The sequence below is a fragment of the Kogia breviceps genome, chromosome 4 (genome assembly GCF_026419965.1).
Source record: "Kogia breviceps isolate mKogBre1 chromosome 4, mKogBre1 haplotype 1, whole genome shotgun sequence".
NCBI classification, from domain to species: domain Eukaryota; kingdom Metazoa; phylum Chordata; class Mammalia; order Artiodactyla; family Physeteridae; genus Kogia; species Kogia breviceps.
Genome location: NC_081313.1, coordinates 63,849,424 through 63,869,344, shown reverse-complemented (window position 1 = coordinate 63,869,344; position 19,921 = coordinate 63,849,424). Strand labels below are relative to the sequence as shown.

The 19,921-nt window shown below is 37.7% G+C and overlaps 1 protein-coding gene across 6 annotated transcripts in view; it reads right to left on the bottom strand.

The window, feature by feature from the left end:
• The window catches only part of MSH3 (mutS homolog 3), a 183,014-nt gene that overhangs the window by 53,224 nt on the left and 109,869 nt on the right, over nt 1–19,921 (bottom strand). For all 6 annotated transcript variants that reach the window (XM_059060650.2, XM_059060649.2, XM_067031233.1 and 3 more), the window contains 3 exons: nt 18,900–19,016; nt 12,567–12,674; nt 6,271–6,382 (listed from right to left, as the gene is read on the bottom strand). In XM_059060650.2, coding sequence (XP_058916633.1) covers nt 6,271–6,382; nt 12,567–12,674; nt 18,900–19,016 — 337 coding nt within the window. The remainder of the gene's footprint in view (nt 1–6,270; nt 6,383–12,566; nt 12,675–18,899; nt 19,017–19,921) is intronic.

Sequence of the window (19,921 nt, the reverse complement as noted above, 5' to 3'; positions counted from 1 at the left end):
CACCCTTACCCTCACCCCATATAAGGAACCAGCTTGGCCTCCCTGAGTGAGCCAGAGAACCTGTTGCTTGTTCTCACTCGCTCCTCCTTGCTGAGGCAGGGGCCCCAATAAAGCCTCGCCTGAATTTCTTGTTTGGCCTCATCAATTTCTATTGATTAAGGAGGCTAAGAACTCTGGTTGGTAACAGTATGTCTTGGCAAACTGTCTTGGTCTGCTTCACAGGTTACAGGTGTTCCAAGATGCTGACCCTCAAAGTGGCAGGTGGAGCTGGGGCAGTCAGAGCTCCCGGGACAACCTCCTTTTGCTCTGAGCAAAAAAAAAAACTGGTTCCTTCTTATTCCAGTGTACCAGCACTAGCATCATTTTGTTGGTGTGCTGTGAAGTGAAAAAGGTTGGAAAGCACTGGCTTGCCTTGGCATACTTTCATGTTTTGGGAAATAGTTCAAGACTATTCAACTTGGGTAACCCCTGGCAGTCAACTCCCCTTTCTGGGCCTTGGTTTACTCACAAGTATGAAGAGGTGGTTACACTAAATGATCCCTAATGTCCCTTTCTAGTTCTATAGTATGATTACTGTGTAAGTTGTGAACTTCGCATATAACATCCTGAAAAACAACATTTTGTGAAGAAGAAAAAAGCACAGATTTGGAGTAAGACTTGGAAACTGCTCAAGATTTCAAGTTAATCCTTATTTAACAAATCTGATTAGATGCCTGCTACGTGCCAGAGAGCCGTGATTGACAGTAGGATTATAACTAAAGCAGAGAAGCAAAGTCCCTGTTCTCTTCAAGCTTATAATCCACTGGGAACCACAAACCAAAAAAAGGCAATTACAATTTAGTGGCATAAAGACTAAACTGGGGAGAAATACAGAGTGTTGTGGGTATGTGACAGGGGTACCCATCCCAGCGTTGGTAGGGAAGCCTTAGTGCAGGATGTGACACCAGGACCAGACTTAAAGAAAAGCAGGAGCTGGAGGGCGTGTGGGGTGGGAGGTGGGTGTGTGGGAGGTGGGTGCGGACGGTGTGGGGGAAGATGACATTCTAGGCAGAGGGAAGACCATCTGCCAAGTCCCTTAGTGGTGCAGTACGTTGGGAACTATACGACTGGAATTTTAAGCATTAATTCAAATCAGGGAGTGATATGACAGGTTAGGAAAAGCCCTGTGGCTGCAGAGTGGAGAATAAACTGGAGGTGGGCAGATCCAGTGGCTGCTAAGTCTACAAATACTCAGATTATGTAATGAGTCAGGGAAGGGAACCAAAAAGGGAGGGTTTAAAAGCGTATTCCTTTCAATTATGCTTGCAGAAGTCAAACAAGGTTTCCTAGAAGAGGAGGCAGAGCCAGGTCGTAAAGGATAAGAAGGAATACACAATAGCACCTTGCTTTTTTTTAATTTTTTGTATTTCTATTTTTTTGATGTTCAGATGAAACAATAACTGAATGCTAAAAATTAGATAGGGATATATTTTAAAGATACTTGAAAAATTCTCTTCAGCTAAACCCACTTTCAGTGAAATGACTCTTCTATGTCATGCCTGAGAGGGCTTTTTCTTTAGCCTTCTTTACATTTTTATACAATCTCCCTGAGTGACAGACCCAGAATCTAAACTCCCTGTACATGCATCGTGATGATTCTTAAATCCCTAACTCCAGCTCAGCCCTCTCTCCTGGCTTTTTTTTTTTTTTTGCGGTACACGGGCCTCTCACTGTTGTGGCCTCTCCCATTGCGGAGCACAGGCTCCGGACACAGGCTCAGCAGCCATGGCTCATGGGCCCAGCCGCTCCGCGGCATGTGGGATCCTCCTGGACCGGGGCACGAACCCGTGTCCCCTGCGTGGGCAGGCGGACTCAACCACTGCGCCACCAGGGAAGCCCACTCCTGTCTTTTATATCCACCTTCATATTGGGATCTCCACCAAATGTCCCACAAGCACATCAAAGTCACAGTTCCTTTCTATTTGATTCTTTGTTATATTCCTGCCAGAAAACCCAATGTAGCAGGTTAAAAAAAAATGTTAGTTTATTTATTGACCATTCGGATATCCTCTACTTTGAAATGCCTGTTGAAGTCTGTTGCCAATTTTTCTACTGGATAATCCGTTAGTTACCTCATAGCCTTTATAAGTACTCCATCAGTGTTAATTTAATTGGATCTATCTCCCACCAGATTAGAGAGGTATTGTGTCTCTTCTTTGTAAGCCTGAAATCAAGCACAATATTGACACGAAGTAACTGTGTCAAAATCTGTAAGAATAAAATATTCATAAAACAATGCTAGTAAAAAATTCATAAATCAACGCAAGATTGTGAGATGTGAAAAACAATGAGTATTCTTAAAACCGGCTGAGGAAAAGCGGACAGTAAGCTGGCTTGTTTAGAAGCATTACAATGAGTTCATACAATACAGAATACGGAAAAGTATAATTACATGTGCAAAAGACCATTTCTTAAAATTACATGACTATCAAAAGCAACGATGCCACTTGACTTTCAGGAAATTATTTTCAGAGTGTATTTTATAATTAACACCTATAAAATATTTAAAATTGAGTTTTACATAGTAAGTTCTTTTTCAACAGTATCCCTATATAGAAATTTATACCCTGCAAAAAAGAATGCACTTCACCATAGCAACAGTTCTATATCAACTCCTACTCAAGTTAGAAAAAGCATATGTAAAAGAAATGAATATTCTGGAATATTCTGAGGTGCTTGCTGGAATAAATCACTCTACTTATTTTGTAAAAATTTAAAAGTAAGAGTTCAACGTTTCTTTGAAACATTCCTGTAATTAGGCTAATTTAGTTTCTCAAATCTTGCTTTTTAAAATAGTGTAATACATTACTTAAAAGGGGGAAAAAAGAATTAAAAAGGAAAAAACAAATTCAATGTCAAGAATAACATACTTGATTGGTGTTTTGGGGGATGGGAATAACAACAGGAAATGATGTTTCAAGTGATTTATAAGTAAACCAAGGTACTATATGGTACAACGCTATTACTTTCTCAAGAAAAGTTACACCCTACTGGTATTATGGAAACTGAAAAAGAAATTCTTATGTTCACAGAGACTTCCTGTAATAAGTACTTCCAAGTACTTATTAACTTGGTTTGATAAATTAAGTAACTTACAAATTCCCTAATGAGAATAAACATGTTTACAGACACTGGGGATCTGGTAATGTACTCCTACAAGTCTTTGTATGATATTGCCAACTAAAAATTGCCACTTGCCATCTGCCTCTACAAGGACTAAGTCAAAAACCACTGCAGTTGCTGACCTTCAACACACCCTGGAAGGGTGGAGATCAGGAATAAGGCACTCTGTGCTCTGGGAAAAACTGGCAGAACAGGACTTCAGATAGTTAGATATTTTCAGGAGAACATTTTGAGCCCAATTCTTGCATCTCCTCATATCTAGAAAAGCACTAAAATCATTAACAGTGACACCTGCTCCTCGTGGCTAGCAGCAAGCCTCCGCCAAAACGTGTACTTGACTGTACGCATCCCCTTCACTAAAATCATATGTAATACTGACCCTTCCCCCTACCTCTTTGGAGCAGTTTCTCAGAGCTATCTGAAATGCTGTCTCCCGAGCTATAGTCCTCATTTTGTCCCACATAAAACTTAACTCACAACTCTCACGTTGTGCATTTTTTTAGTCGGCAATATCAGAAGGTATCGTTAAACTAGACGTAATTCAAAGCATTTCCTTTCACTCACCACCCTTGTGGTCAACCAAATTCACCAGGCTCACATCTCTGTCACCCTTGCTCATAGCCCAAGATGGAATACTCTGTGATATTCCCACTCCCTTGCTCTCCTGGGCTTCCTTTCTCTGACCTAATTTCCAACTGCTCCCCTACATTTCAATTTTCTCACTATCCTCTGAAAAATTCCCCAATACTTCTATGTTTCTAACTTCCTTGCTTAACATTTCCTTCATACGTTGACTTAGACTGAAAGCTGGCTGTTATTCCCCTGCAGTCCTCTCATTTCAAGGATGAGCTTTTTGCCACATCCTGTCACATGTATCTCAGGGTTCAAACGTTCTCCCATATCTGCTTCCTCAGGGCTTTACCATCTCTACTTGTCTTCACCACAGGCATCTACATCTACCTCCAGGTCACCAGTCTCCATCCCTCGGAATCTGTGAAACCTGGACCACCTTCACCTTCCACTACAAATCCTGTTGTTTTAGATGATTTCAATGTGCATATGGTTGCCTTTTTCTCAAATGCTGTTCCCTGATCTCCTCATCTCCGAAGACCTTCTCGACTTCTGCTATTCACCTTCCATAGCCATACCTAGGATCTTGCCCTCACCCAGAACACTACCTCTAAAATCTTGAAGTCAGGCATCTCATTCTCTGATACAATCTCTCTCACTTAACTGTTCCCTACATATTAATTCTTTCATCTCATCACCAGATAATTTTCCTCTGTGTTGACAAAGACTCCCTCCTTGACTAAATTCTAGTCAGGCTCCTCTGAGCCCTCTTCTTGACTAGGCCCCAACCTTGGCCTATAACAACTGCAACCCTCTCAGCACAAATGACTTCATTTACCCTCCCCACTAAGAGAGCAGAACAAAAGCCAGCAGAGCTTCTAACTGCTCAAGGCCGCATTCTTGGGATGACTGCAGTCCCCCTTAAAGTGTCTGCCTACAAAAGCACAACACTGCCAAGAGAGAGTTTATACTTGTTCCAACCAAAACGTGGTGATAGGCAGAGAGACCCCGAACCTTCTCTTAGAGCAATTACTTCAGAAAGCTTGCAATTATAAATCCTTTCTCTGCCCCTCTAAGAGGTAAATCTTCTACCACCTAGAGCTGCGTGAAATGCAAACAATGAAATGCAAACATTCATGGAGATAACTCTCACTGTCCTTCTCAGTCCCTGTGGGAGAGTATTAGCAACAGTTGCCAGTTAATAAACCCATAAGGGTCTCACACTAACCAATCCCCTTTCTCAATTTTTCTGTTCCCACTTCCTTGAACCTACCCACGCCCACCACTCCTCCCTACTCCCTCTTTTTCTCTTTAAGACACCCAGTCACCTCTGTACAAACTGAAGTTGAGTTCAGCTCAAGCTGGACTCTTTTCCCTATGCAATATTACTGAATAAAATTACCCTTACCATTTTAATTAGTGTGTGGTAGTGTACGGCTCTGTTTATCTTTGACAATGTAATTCTATGTAACACACACACACACACACACACACACACACACACACACACACACACACACACACACACACAGAGTTCACTTTTTTCCCCAGCTTTAAACATTCTCTTGCTAGTATTCTCAATCCTTTAGGAAAAAAAAAAAAATCTAAGTTCCTTAACATGGCTTTAAACAAATTGGCCTCTTCCTTATTTCTGACACTTTTTTCTTTACACTTTATGTCCCAACCTTCCTCAACATCTTTCAGTTCCCTGAACCCACCCTGTCTCACTCCCAGACTCTACCATGCTGGTTTCTGAACTGGAATACTCCTCTCCATTTCCCTGGCCTGCACTGACTCGCTCTCTTCAGTCAATATTTCATCCCTGGGAAACTTCGCAAATGCTCCCCCTACATTGGGTTAGGTCAACCTGCTAGGTGCTCCATGACACCTGGTCTCCTGTACCCTAGCCTGACCAAGCTGTATTGTAATAAACTATCTTCTCTGCTAGACCACCAGCTCTCTAAGGGCAGGGATATTTCTGTCTTGCTTTCCACTCTCTGTCCTAATACTCTGCTTCACTACCTGGGGCTAAATAGGAACTCAGTAAGTATGTATTAAATGAATAAGTATTTTAAATCATTAATGTAGTATAAGAGAACTCTAGCCCATATAACAAAAATTCTTATCATTGAAATCAGCTGAAGCATCTGTGATTCTTTCACAGAATGCTTGAAAACAGTAGAGCACAAGACAAAGCCTATACTATACACCAACAGGAATCTGCAAAACCATGGTATGATTCTACCCCATTAGCATCTGCGAGCGTTTATAAATACAAAATATTTTTCCTGGATTACCAAGGATAACTAATTAAGGCTAATTCTTTAGTTGCTAAATTGTTCCCTCTATGGATAATCTTTCTTTGGGAATAGCACTGATTCCATATTTGGTGGTGAATATAAAACTATAGCCAAGGATTAGTTGATTTAAAGCCTAAGGTAAAACTTGTGTAAATTTTTAAAACATTATTTGGTATTTAAAAGTTTGAGATCAGTGTTATCATCTTTCACTTATTTTTGGCCATGATGTGGTACTTACCAACAAATTTGTACTATTGGGAACATACTGGTCCTGATCTCCCAGTAGCATGTCAATCACAGGGTGCCGGCCATTTTTTATTATGATTTTTCTTTCTTCTTGTAGAGTTGGTCTGTGAAAAGAAGCATGTTTCAATTTACAAGGCAAGGAAATAACGCTTTAAAAAAATCTCTAAGAACAAGAAAATTTTTGTGGCCAGTCTGTCAGACACACAACAAAACCTTAAACATGGACTTTAAGAACATATGTTCAGAATAAGGCTTTGAGTATAAAAGTTACATTTCAACTGTAGAATCAGAATTGGAAAGACAACTATTATAATTATAGTGCTCTGAAGCACAAACTTTACAGAGTGTTATGATGGCTCCGTAACTGAGATCTACCTTTATAAGATCCTTTTTATTTTTTATTTTTCTACTATTCTCTAAAATATTTTCATTAATAAAAATTACAGTTCAGATTATTGCTACTTAAATCATTTTTAGTAATAAGCAAAATAAAGAAAATCATTCAAAATTATTTCTAGATTTAATTATTACATTAATAAAAATTGTGTGTTGGACTTGAGGACAGAAGGACCTAAAATTTTCATATTCTGTTTAATTAAAACATCTTTATATGGTCTTTAGTATCTTTCACTTTTTTTGATCTAAAAAATGTTTGTTTGCCGTGCTGGTTTTGTTTTTTAAGGTTTTATCTTTCTGTTTTTATCTATAAGCTTTATCTATCCAAGCTCTTATGAGCAATGTCCTTCTCTCAGTCTCCTCCCCAGAGGTTACCACTGAGAGCAGTTTGGAGTCTACTCTTTCCAACCTTCTTCTCTGCATTTAAGTTTATATACACTCATTGTATTGCTTTGTGATTTCTTCTTAAAAAAATAATCATACTGTAAGATATCATTCCACAACTACTTTTCCCCCTCTTAATATTCCTTAATACATATAAAAGGCAGATTTCACCATTTACGATAGAGGTCCAATGGACTCTTTCATTTATTTTTTAAATATTTCTAAATCATTTTACAAGTAATTTGTAGAACTGAGAATAAAAGAATAGTGAAAAAAATCATGACAAATTTTAGTAAGAATTCAAATACAGCAAATCTCAAATTTTTATTCTATATTTTCCTGGTTTTGAAGGCATATATACCTGGAATGGGCAACACACTGTGAATGTAAATAACTGTTCATAAGCTGTCATGCATGCACCTGGACCATATTCATTTATAAATACTAATTCTAGATTTCAATACATTTCTAATAGGTTTTAGCTTATCAGTATTTCTGATTCTTTTCCCACTTGCAACAAAAATGCAATGTTTGAAGAATTTTTTGAAATATTTTAAACCTCATAATTTTGTAAAAGAGAAGACAGCCATCTTCTTTGCTTCATTAACTGCAAAACATTTTTGCACTTATGTTTATAAATGTAATTAGAATAATCAATCAAATGAGTATTTTTATTTTATATCATCTATTTTCTTTCAATCTCCTGCCTTCAGCACCTACCCACCAGCAAATAGTATCAAGTAAATTTGAGCACACAAATATCATAAAAGAATACTCCCAGACGTCCTTTTAGCAAAACAGGATGGTCCCGATTCTTGTCACTAAGTATTGCATGTTGTGTGTTTCCTTTGGAATAACAAACTGGATAAGAATACTACATTTCATTTTGCCCTCACAAATAAATTACTCACATGCTAATTCTTGAGTTGGAGACAGTGCACCTAGGATATTATCCGCACACTCGTAATCTGAGATTTTTTTACACAAGAAATTTCACCACCATCATTAGTATCTAGAGCACTGCTATCTTTCCCTTCATATTCATCTTTTGAATAACCTAGTTACAATGAAATGTCTTCCGTCAGATTTTTTCTCTTTGGTATTATGGGTGAGAAATGAAAAATTCTGAGTTCTCAACTGTGTTCACTCAAAGTTAGAAGCAAACTACAAGAGTGGCATCTCTAGTCTTCTTATATACCTTCTTGAAAGATGATGTAACTCTTCAGAAAATACAATGAGAAAAATGAAGAATGATGTGACAGTGATTTCTATCTCATTTTTGCATCATCATTCTCCAGCTTCCTTCTTATTTTAGACTTTTACAGCATACTGGGAAAAATTGATAAACAGTGATGAAATCATTCCTAGGATGATGAAATAGTAAAGCATTCCAGACATAAGATAAAAATAATTAAAGGTCCCAAAATGCATCTTAGATTTATAAAAGGGTCCAATGGACCCATCTGGTAAATGCAAGACAGAATAAATTTTATTCTCCTTTAAAAAAAAAAAAGGTAGGGCTTCCCTGGTGGCGCAGTGGTTGAGAATCCGCCTGCCGATGCAGGAGACACGGGTTCGTGCCCTGGTCCGGGAAGATCCCACATGCCGCGGAGCAACTAAGCCCGTGAGCCATGGCCGCTGGGCCTGCGCGTCCGGAGCCTGTGCTCCTCAACGGGAGAGGCCACAACAGTGAGAGGCCCGCATACCGCAAAAAAAAAAAAAAAAAAAAAAGAGGAAAAAAAAAAAAAAAAAAAAAAGAGGAAAAAAAAAAAAAAAAAAAAAAGGTAAATTGTCTCTTTGTTTTTTGGAAGACCTTTAAAGAACTCAAAGCTGAAATTAGGTCCAGTGAACCCAGATGGTATGGAATACTGAAGATTACGGATCATTTCTTTTTTTTTTTTTTTTTTTTTCTTTTGTGGTATGCGGGCCTCTCACTGTTGTGGCCTCTCCCGTTGCAGACCACAGGCTCCGGACGTGCAGCCTCAGCGGCCATGGCTCACGGGCCCAGCCATTCCGTGGCATGTGGGATCTTCCCGGACTGGGGCACGAACCCGTGTCCCCTGCATCGGCAGGCGGACTCAACCACTGCGCCACCAGGGAAGCCCTACGGATCATTTCTTGTCAGAACTTCAGCATTCTTTGGAAGGTGCTGAATTATAAGTTAGCTGTTCTCCACTGTTGAACATTTAGACTGTCTAGATTTTCACTATTATAAACAATGCTCCAACGAACACACATATATACGTGTGCATGTGCATATTTCCAAGTGTTTCTCTAAGCCAGAGGAAATTCCTGAAGCATAATTTCCAAATCATAGGGTATGCATATTTTTTAACAGATGAGACACCTGTATCAATTTACCCTTCCACCAGCAGGATATGAAAGGTGACTTTTCATACACTTATCTAAAGTTGGTATTATCAAACTTTCTAATTTTTAACAGTGTGACCTCATTGCTTTAATTTGCAATCACTGATTCCTAAGATTGAACATCTTTTCATCAATTTCTTGGCCACTTGCTGGTCTTTTTCATCTTAACATCCTATCAATGACCTCCTCAAGTGCTTAGACTCAGAACTTTCACATATAAGCACATTTCTGAACTTACTGAAAACACCAAGAAATACTACTTTCCTAAATAAATACTTAAATTCTTCTTAAATATATCTGGCTAACAAAACCCCAAGAATGTACACTTACATGTCTCAAAGAAAGTCACTAAAGTACCTTCTGAGTAAACAATTCTAAATCATCCTTTGGAAAAGGACATTTAAAATTACAAGAAAAGGACAGTTTTTGAATTTTAGGGTATAATTTTAAAATACAATTTTTAGCTAAATGAGTTACGAATCTACTGTAAAAGAAAAAAGATGAAACCAACTGTAAGTGATATCAGTTTTAAAATAAAATTCTAAGTGCTCTGCCAAGTGAAATCAACATATATTCATGACATTGATATGATTTCCCAGGAAGGTTTTCACTTTAGAATAAAAATTTGAGTGATTTGTTCTGCTCTAAAATCTACACTGACTTATTTGTTGCTATCAAAATTACATAATGACAAAACACTTCCTGGTATAGTAAGAAGCAAATGATTATTCAGAGAGCTGAGATGATATACTAGGACAGGACAGTTACAGCAAGAAAGATACAAAAATCATGTTGGGGGCATCTTGTGGCACTGAAGAAAAAGCAGAGAAAATCTGGATTCTGCCTGAAAAGAATGAAACATTGAACTTGAACAAATTTACTTATTTTATATATTTAAAATTGCATCATTCTCCTTTAAATGCCCCAGAGAAACAAGACATAATCCATATTAATAAAACAGTATAATGTCCAGAATACGAATTGGATAGAAAGACCTAGAATAAGTACTTCTGCATGAAGATTTAGACTCTAGTGAATAAAATGTCCTAATAGCATTTAGAAAGAAGAGACTGTAATTATGAAGCCAAATAATCAATTTTAACTGCAATAACTCATATGCACTAAAATCTTTAAACAAGTTGGAAATCTAAGGAAAAAAAGATAACATTTCCTATTTCATGGTTTTATTTACACTCAATTTTATGGCTGCTAAAAAAGAGACCGAGTATATTATTTAAAGGTCATGGCGTGATTTTTCATTTAAATTTTTCAGGTGGATTTTTCTTAATATAAAATATATAGTATCCAATTTGAATAGTATTTTAGCGTGCAACATTTCCTGAAATTGTCTTACTGATAGAAGATGTGGTTTGGAACAATCCCACTGAGGACAAGTAAGAGGTTGGATAAAGTACAGAAAACAGCTACTTGAAGGTTCCTGACAACTAACAGGACAGCAAGGAATTACCAGGGCAGGATCTGGGGTAGAACAGAGGGTCAGGGAGACTGCCAATTACTGAGGGAACGGCTGACACTGAGCACCATGGACAGCTTTAATCTGGATTGAGACACCAAAAGGCTGCACATCAGGCATAAGAGTGCATGTGAAGTGAGAACTGCAGGTTCTGAATCTTTGAACCTTTGAATCTTTGAGCCTTTGAATCTCTGAATCACCTCAAGCCCTGATAAGGACTAAGTGATGCCAGAACGTTAGTGTATTGAGGTGTGACTCTTTCAGAAGAAATATAACATCAAATTATTTCTACAGATGATTTTGCAAATACAATGCCTAGAAGATAATCAAAATAACCAGGCATTCAAGGAGATACATGAATGAAAATGAACAGGAACAACAGACAATAGAAATAGGCCCACAAGGACTACAGATATTCGAATCATCAGACACAGACTTTAAGATAATTATGCTTACCATGTTCAAAGAGACAGACAAGATTGCGAATTGATAGAAAATGAAAAATGATTTTTTAAAAATAAATTAATATAGGTATAAACATACTAAAAACCCTTAAACTCAGATATTTTTTATTAAAGACAAAAAAGTTTTACAATACTTAATTCTTTCTGATTTTTGAATAAACATCTGTGAGTAACAATTGCTGTTTAAGTGTTTATCATCTACCTGGTCCTGCTTAGAAGTTTCATAATGCCTTTATTGCATTTAATTTGCACATTTCTAAGAGGCAGGTATTATTTTGTCAATGCAGAAACTGAGGATCAGACAGATTACGAAATTTGTTTAAGGTCAGTTGTCAAAAACCAGGCTGGTATTCAAAACTATGCCCCTAAGAGGTGATTAGGTCATAAGGGCAGAACCCTCAAGAATGGGCTAGTACTCTTATAAAAGAGACCCCAGAGAGCCCCCGATAGGGCAATGCCCACAGGAGTCACAGAGAGCCACCAGTGCAAAATTCCGGTCTGGGGCAGCTGCCAGAGTGAGCTCAGGCACAGAGCGCCAGCAGAAGTGGAGCCACCAAAGAGACCTACCTCATGGGCAGGGCCCAGGCACAGAGCCACTGTGGGAGCTGGGTGGCCTGGAGTCCTAGGGGCCCAACCTTTGCCAAGCAAATCTATGGGAACAGGACTGCCACCCCAGTGGGTCTGGAAAGCAGGACTCTTGTGCCCCAGTGGGCCTAGAGGGTAGAGCACTGAGCCAAAGATTTAGCTGAAGCTTAAGATTTGGACTTAAGGAAGAGCAACTGAGTACAATTTTCCTCAAAATGAATCATACCTTAACTCTCCCCCATATCTGATTTAGATGATATTTAAATGAGACTTTTATAATTATAAAGTTAAACATATCATAAAGTGTTCCAGTGAACGCTAACAAATGAAAGGATTGCGTCTTTATGAAAATGTCACCCACATAAACCTAAAAATTGAAATATGTAACATTCCCCTCTAGTTATACTGAATATCTGCTTTCATTGCACTCAATGGTACAGCAAGAAAGGAATTTCTTAATTTTAAATCAAGCTATATGTGTATGACATTCAGCTTTACCAAGAGTTCAACATATTTGAGTAATTTTAATACTTTACAATAAAAACACTAAAATTAACTGAATAATTCTATCTGTTCTAAAGCACTGGAAAAGGGGAGAAATAAAAAACACATTACCTGCAGTAATCTCCTTGCTTAGCGACCTTGGCCAGGGAGAAAATGCAGTCAACAGTTGCTAGGTGATGTACTGCTTTACACAAGGAGTGATAATGTTCACTGAAATTCCTACAGAAACAACAACAACAAAAAGGTGAGCAAATTGATTTCTTAGACCTGTAAAAGCTGCACAATAAGTAATCACTTTGTTAGCTAAGATGAGCATAAACAAAATAACCAGGCATACCTAGCAGTTAAGAAAGGTGGAAATTACAGTGAACTACTTTTCTGTTTAATAACTTGATTACTGAGGCTTCTTTTTGTTTCACTTGGAAAGAAATATATATATTTAAAATAGTTTCTATACAAAGATGTCTACTATTAATACCTTACTGCACATTTCATCTGACCATGACACTTCAACTCAGACCTAATGAACACTAATGCACTGATCATTTTCATTTAGCTTAAATAATGTCATGAAATACCCAAATGGGTCAGCCTCCCTTTGTGCTTCTCCTTCACAGCATTATCCAAACTAGGAATAACAGTTTTATTATCTTTCTCTCATATTGACTGGAAGCTTCTCGATGGTAGAGCCCAAATCCATCTGATTTACTTCTTTAACATCTAGCCCATAGAGTTGACACTGTAATAAAATTTCGTTGAAGGCAAGCAAGAAGAAAGGTACTTTTTTTCAGTAACCTTCAGTTGTCTTATTAATAATTCATATAGAAATTAAATCTTAGACTTGTTTTTTGAAAGGTCTGTCACTGACTCAGATCTTTGGACCAATTAAGTAGCTGGTGATCTAAAAGCTTAAAAGACTTTACTGAAAGACTTATTCAAGAAAAAATATAGGAATGTATCCAGGGGGTTTCCTTCTCTTTGTTTTTTTTTTTTTTTTTTTTTTTTTTGCTTAGATTATCCCATTATCTCTTGTCACAGGAGTCCCTTATACCCTTTTAAAGAAGATCCCCCCAAAAGTGATGACTGTTATGCTGAATGCTTCTCTTAAAAAATATTTCTCTATTGTACTGTGGGTTTCAGAAACGTAGAGGTTTAGTCTGTTTGCTTCTTAAATCCAAAGGTTTTTAGAGTGCTTCCTAGCTTGAAAATGACATCCAGATTAAGCTACTATGTGGTTAGTTATTACTGTAATACTGTATTGATTTTTTAGAATCTGTAATTTCTGAATTTTTATTCATATTAGACTAATCTATTCTATGTAAATGACTTTTTCAGATACTAGAAACAACACATGAAATATCCAGTTTTATTTCTGCATTAACTGTGAATTGAAAAATTTGTCAACTGAAAAATATACTTTTACATTACAGTATATTTTAAACTTCTTTGAGTAGATGGAGCATAATGAATACAATTTACTTATTTCTCCCTGAATTAAAGTTAATCAAAACAAACAACATGAATCCCACTAACAGTATTAAGAGTCTGTGCAAAATCCCGAACACAAAGGAGACTGGCCCCTACCATCAGACAGGAGCACCAAGTTGTCACCTTAAAAATGTCTCTTAGTTTTGAAGATGCCACGTGCTGCACGGATGTAACACCCCTGAGTAGTTGCACAGTGATCAGGCCTTGTCATTTCTGGTCTGGCTTCGATTTTAGGTCTGACCACTCATCTATCCCTTGGACTGTAGCTGATTCCGTCCCTAATTCTAATTATGGACCCATCTGGTCTTCCTATCCTGGCACTCTCTCTTTTGCCAGAGAGCAGCCACATTTGATGTTTCTACTCTTGCCTCTCTGGATCTGAGTGCCAAAGTACCTGTGGCACTTAAAAAAATAAAATTAAAAAAAAAGCAGCCAATTTTTTCCTACTCTCACTCCATCCTTCTCAAGTCTTGTCCAGGCTACTAAAACCCCAGTTTGTCACTACTCAACAGCCTTAGGTTGAGGGTAACTCCCTGATGATCTTCTAACTTCCGGGATTGAAATGAATAACATAACTCTCAGTCAGTACCATTTCAGTTTAACAACAAAAAAGACAGGAGAGAGAAGGTAATTATTTTGATATGGACGACAATGTTCTTTTTCATGTCAATTGTATAATAAGGCAAGTGAAAAAAATTTTAGAACTATCATAAACCTTAAACATCACCATCATAACTTCATAATTCTTAAGAAGCCTTGTTTGACTTCTCAGTCTATTTGCTACACTTTGCCAAATTTCAAAGAGATCATTCATACTTAGACAAATGACAAGCTGAAAACTGGGCAGTTCAGATAACAATCTGATAGACTGGGTTTATGTCATAACAACATGCAACTTTATCACTAAGCCACCAAACAACTTCACCTAACCACTGTGACTTAACCTCTGGTCAAAAGATATTGCTGGGTCCATGGGAAGCAGATTAAGACACTTGTGTTCTAAAGCTGTTATGACAGTTTACCATCAGATGTTTACTATCAAATGTTGCTCAATGATATCTGAAGTTAATAAAAAAGGAGAACATTTTTTTTATTTGCAAATGAATTTCTAAAATAACCAAATGACTGTATGAGAGGTATTATAATTCAATTTTTAAAGAATTTGCAATTGAGATTATTCAATATCCACAGCCCATCTTCTAGAACACAAAAGAAGAGTTTTTTGAGAGAGGGTTCTATTCACAGACTTTCTTACAGCCTTGATTTCTTACGATATTTTGATAAAAAGTAATGTGACTAATAGACAACTGTTAGTATCTCAGTAAGAGACAAAAACACTTTGTATAGCTGGTATTCAATCCTCTGGTGTCACGTTCAATGAGGTTAATAATTTCTGAAATGACACTATATTCACACCATCTGGCACCTCAATAAACAGTATGCCATAACAATCAATGCTGTTCTCAAGTTGGGGCTCTAGCTGCAAATGCTGTAGCTAAATTTCAGCCATTACTCTTTTTTAAGATAAAAAATTTAACTTATTTTTCTCATTTTGAAAGTAATATATGTATATTATAGAAACTTTTGATATCATGTATCTGCAAAGTACATTAAATTTCCATAACCTCATCATCCAGAATTAATCACTTAATATTTGAGACTATACACACCCACCCACACACACACTTCTCCAAAGATAAACAAATGATCAATAAGCATATTAATAATAATAGCACATATATTTAATCTTTTAAAATACAAAGATTTGTATGCTGTGCATGTAAGTGAATTTACACATATTAAATTAGCATCACATTTTGATACTTTCCATCCTTTTTTCACTTAGCAATATATCATGAGTATCATATTCTTCTGTGATGTTTTATTTAATGTTAGCTCAAACCCAACTACAGCAAAGGTGTGGTACAACGAAAGCAGGATTTTCCTGGGTTAATGGGGTAGAATGGCCCAGCAGAGGGCTGCCACAGTGAGAACGGTGAGGTGTGAGAAGAGGACAGGAGAGGAAGGGGCAAATCAGAGACATTTCAAAGAGATAAAGAGACAGAAAGAATCCAGATGCTGCCAAAATCTTTAAGCCTGGAAGACCTGAACTTTCTTTATTCTAGAATCGTGATAGGGCGAACATAACCCAGACCTATAAAATCATGTACGGTATGCAGAGAGTGAAGAGGAACAACCTCACCAAATCCCAGGACCCTAGGACATGGCCCTCGAAGCTTGAAAGGGGAAATGTGAGTCCAATTTTCACGTTCCCAGTGATATTACTAAGGCAGAAGTCAGGAAAACTGAGAGACTCAAGGACCCTAAAAACCCTTAACATGGGTAATTGAAAGTAAATTGGAAAAAGGAATTTCAGACCAAATTTCCATCCCTGAATTCTAGACTGAGACAGGATAACCTCAAAAGATTCAGGATAAGTAGACTGGAATTGAGATAGGCTGGGACCTGGGACCCTTTGTTGCAGTGCTGCAACGCTTACACCTGGACAAACCTCTCCTTGAGCAACAAAATACAAAGGAACTATATGGGACTAAAAATAACTGCTCACATGCCCAGTTGGGGCAAATTCTGGACAAAAGATACAAAGAGACCAAAGAACCCAACTGCCACTTTTGAAGAGCCCCAAGCAAAAGCACAGGGTCAGGAGCAAAAGCAGGGCGCTACACATGCCCCCAGCTCACAACATCACGTAAGGGGTGGGCAAGTCACCTAAGCCACCCCTCCAGCCTGACCCCTGGACACACCCCTACCCTCACCCCGTATCAGGAACCAGCTTGGTCCCCCTGAGTGAGCCAGAGAACCTGTTGCTTGTTCTCATTCCCCCCTGCTGCAGCAGGGGCCCCAATAAAGCCTTGCCTGAACTTCTTGTCTGGCCTCTGATCAATTTCTATTGATTAAGGAGGCAAAAAACCCTGGTCAGTAACAAAATCTCTTTCTGATCTTATAATTCAAAATTCTGCTGGGCAACAAGAGATGGTAACAATTTACTACCTTTTATAAACTCACATATTATCTTTTTGGTGCCTTTTTCTTCACTTGTCAGATTGGTTAATTTAAATGGAATAAAGCTCCCTGAAGACTTCACTGAATACTGTTCAAGTCTGGCCTCTCCCGTTGCGGAGCACAGGCTCCGGATGCGCAGGCTCAGTGGCCATGGCTCACGGGCCCAGCTGCTCCACGGCATGTGGGATCTTCCCGGACCGGGGCACGAACCCGTGTCCCCTGCATCAGCAGGCGGACTCTCAACCGCTACACCACCAGGGAAGCCCTGTTCAAGTTTTTAAAGAGAAAGACTATGAGATTTCTGTTTAGACTGATGCCCATGGATTGATTCATCATGGGCAGGTTCTACAGCCTAATGGTAAGGGGCACACACCCTACCACCAGACACCCTGGGTTGCATCTGGGCTCCAATCCTTACCCTGGTTGTGAGAAACTTATTTTTCATTTCTGCATCTCACTTTATTCATTTGTAAATTGGGGATGATAATAATATTTCACTAATAGGGCTGCTGTGAGGAATAATGAGCTAACATATATAAAGTGCTTAGATGTGTGCTGGTCTGGAGCTGGCTCCCATGGACTCTTGAAACTTAGCTGTGCACATCTCTTCCCAGTCCAGTCCAGCAGGAGATTGCAATCAGTCCAGGTGGGAGTAGTGACACAATAGAAATCAAACACACACTACTGCTCTTCCAGAGAGTTGGCTGTTAACCATTTACCGGCACACCAGCAAATTAAACCTATTAATATGAGCACGTGACTATTAATAAATCCAGAATGAGACATTCTTTGAGACAAAGGCAAGGACTCTTCAAAAAAGAAAATCTCATAAAAATCCAAAAAGGTAGGGGCCTATTCTAGATTCAAATATGCTAAAGAAACATAATAACCAAATGCAACATGTGAAAGTTTTTTTTAAAAAAGGGGGGGAGGGGGACTCAGACATAGAGAACAGACTTGTTGCCAAGGGGGAGGGAGGTGGGGGAGGAAAGGACTATGAGTGTGGGATTAGCAGATGTAAACTATTATACACAGGATGGATAAACAACAACGTTCTACTGGATAGCACAGGGAACTATATTCAATATCCTGTGATAAACCATAATGGAAAAGAATATGAAAAAAGAATGTCTATATGTATATAACTGAGTCACTTTGCTGTACAGCAGAGATTGGCACAGCATTGTAAATCAACTCTACTTCAATAAAAAAAATTAAAAAATTAAATATGGGGGGAGGGGGAATTGAGGCAATTCAATATTTCTTAAATTAATATTAATTTTTCTTAGGTATGATAATGGTGGTAGGATTATACAGCAAAATGTCCTTATTTTTAGAAGATGTATGCTTAAGTATTTAGGGGTGAAGTATTACAATGTCTAAAACTTACTTTAAAATGTTTCAGAAAAAAAAGTGTATAAGAGAGATATAAAACAAATGTAGCAAAATGTTAACACTTGATAAACCTAGGTGAAGGGTATATACATCTTCATTTCAACTTTCCCACAGATTTAAAATTTTTCAAATTACAAAGTTAGGGGGAAAATGTAAAGGATGTAAAAATATAAGAAAAAAATTAAATGGTGATAATAAAAACAAAATAACTAATCCATACTTGTCCAACTCTGAAAACCTTAAGCCTTTATACAAGAGAAGTAAACAAAGTCCAAGGTAGAATTTCAAAGTGATGCTACTAAGCATCCTTAGCAACAAAATGTTAGTACAGTAACAATAAAGTATATTTGGTCTCTTACCAAAGTCTAAAATGAGCTTACATTTCAATGGATTAAAAATAAAATCAGAGAACACATGTACTCAACTATTTTATGGCAGGTCACAAGCAGTAATCTCTACTTTTCTTTTTGATGGAAAGATTTTCCGGTCTATTTCTCATAGCAAAAAGTCAGATTATATTTTTCATTGTAAACTCACTCTAGAAAATTAAGCCATTCAGCACTGCAGTCAAGGACTAGCTGCTCCCGGAGCTGATTCAGATGTCTGTAATTTTCTACAATAAAAGGAGAGTGAAAGCGGCTCACAGCTTTTGTGCTGGAAGACAAGAAAAAACATAAATAGGAAATCAAGGTTACTAAGAAATCAGTAATGCCATCACTTCAGAAAATTAAAGTAGTTATTTATTATTCTCTGATGAACACTGAAAGTAAACAGCTGTAAATACAGAACATTCTTCAATTATGATCCTGAACTTTATTGACTCTAAAGATCTTTGTTGTAAATAAAATACTTGAAGTTCACAGGACTTTGTTCAGGAAGCTTTTAAAATTCATTTCAAGTTATATCCATATGGCAAAGTCAAAGTTTAGAATTTCTGTTTCATAAGAGCTTTTTTCTTTAAATTATACTAAATGAAAATGCTTGCTTTTTTAAAAAAAGATCAGACGCAAATATAACAAAGGAAGTCCTAACAAAGCGGGGAGTTGGACATATTGGTGAGGGTGGTATTATTTTTTATATTTTATACTTTTTTGTATGATTAAAGTATTTCAGTGAAAAAAAAGCATTACAAAGAATAGCAATGTATTAATTCAGGAGGCAGTCAAAGAAGAGTTCTTCATGATCTAACTATAGATTCACAGTGACCCTGGATGGGAAGAAATATCATGTACTCCTCTTTTGGGCTTGCATATAATCTCTGCTTCTTCCTCAAGAAGCTGCAGAACACAATGGGGGATGCTATGGGTCCCCAGTCAGAGAATCCAGACCAAGGCTTCAACTCTGCCACTTACTTCCTAGCTATGTGACTTTGGGCCAATAAAACTGACTTCCTCTAAACTAAAAACTTTCCTCATCTATCAAAGAGGGATAATAATAATATCTACCTTATAGGTACTGTTGAGAGGATCAGATAGTGCTTAGCAGAGTACCTATGTCGTTAGTACTCAATGTTAGGAGTTGTTCCATGGTGGTGGTGATTACTGCTATTGATGCTATTA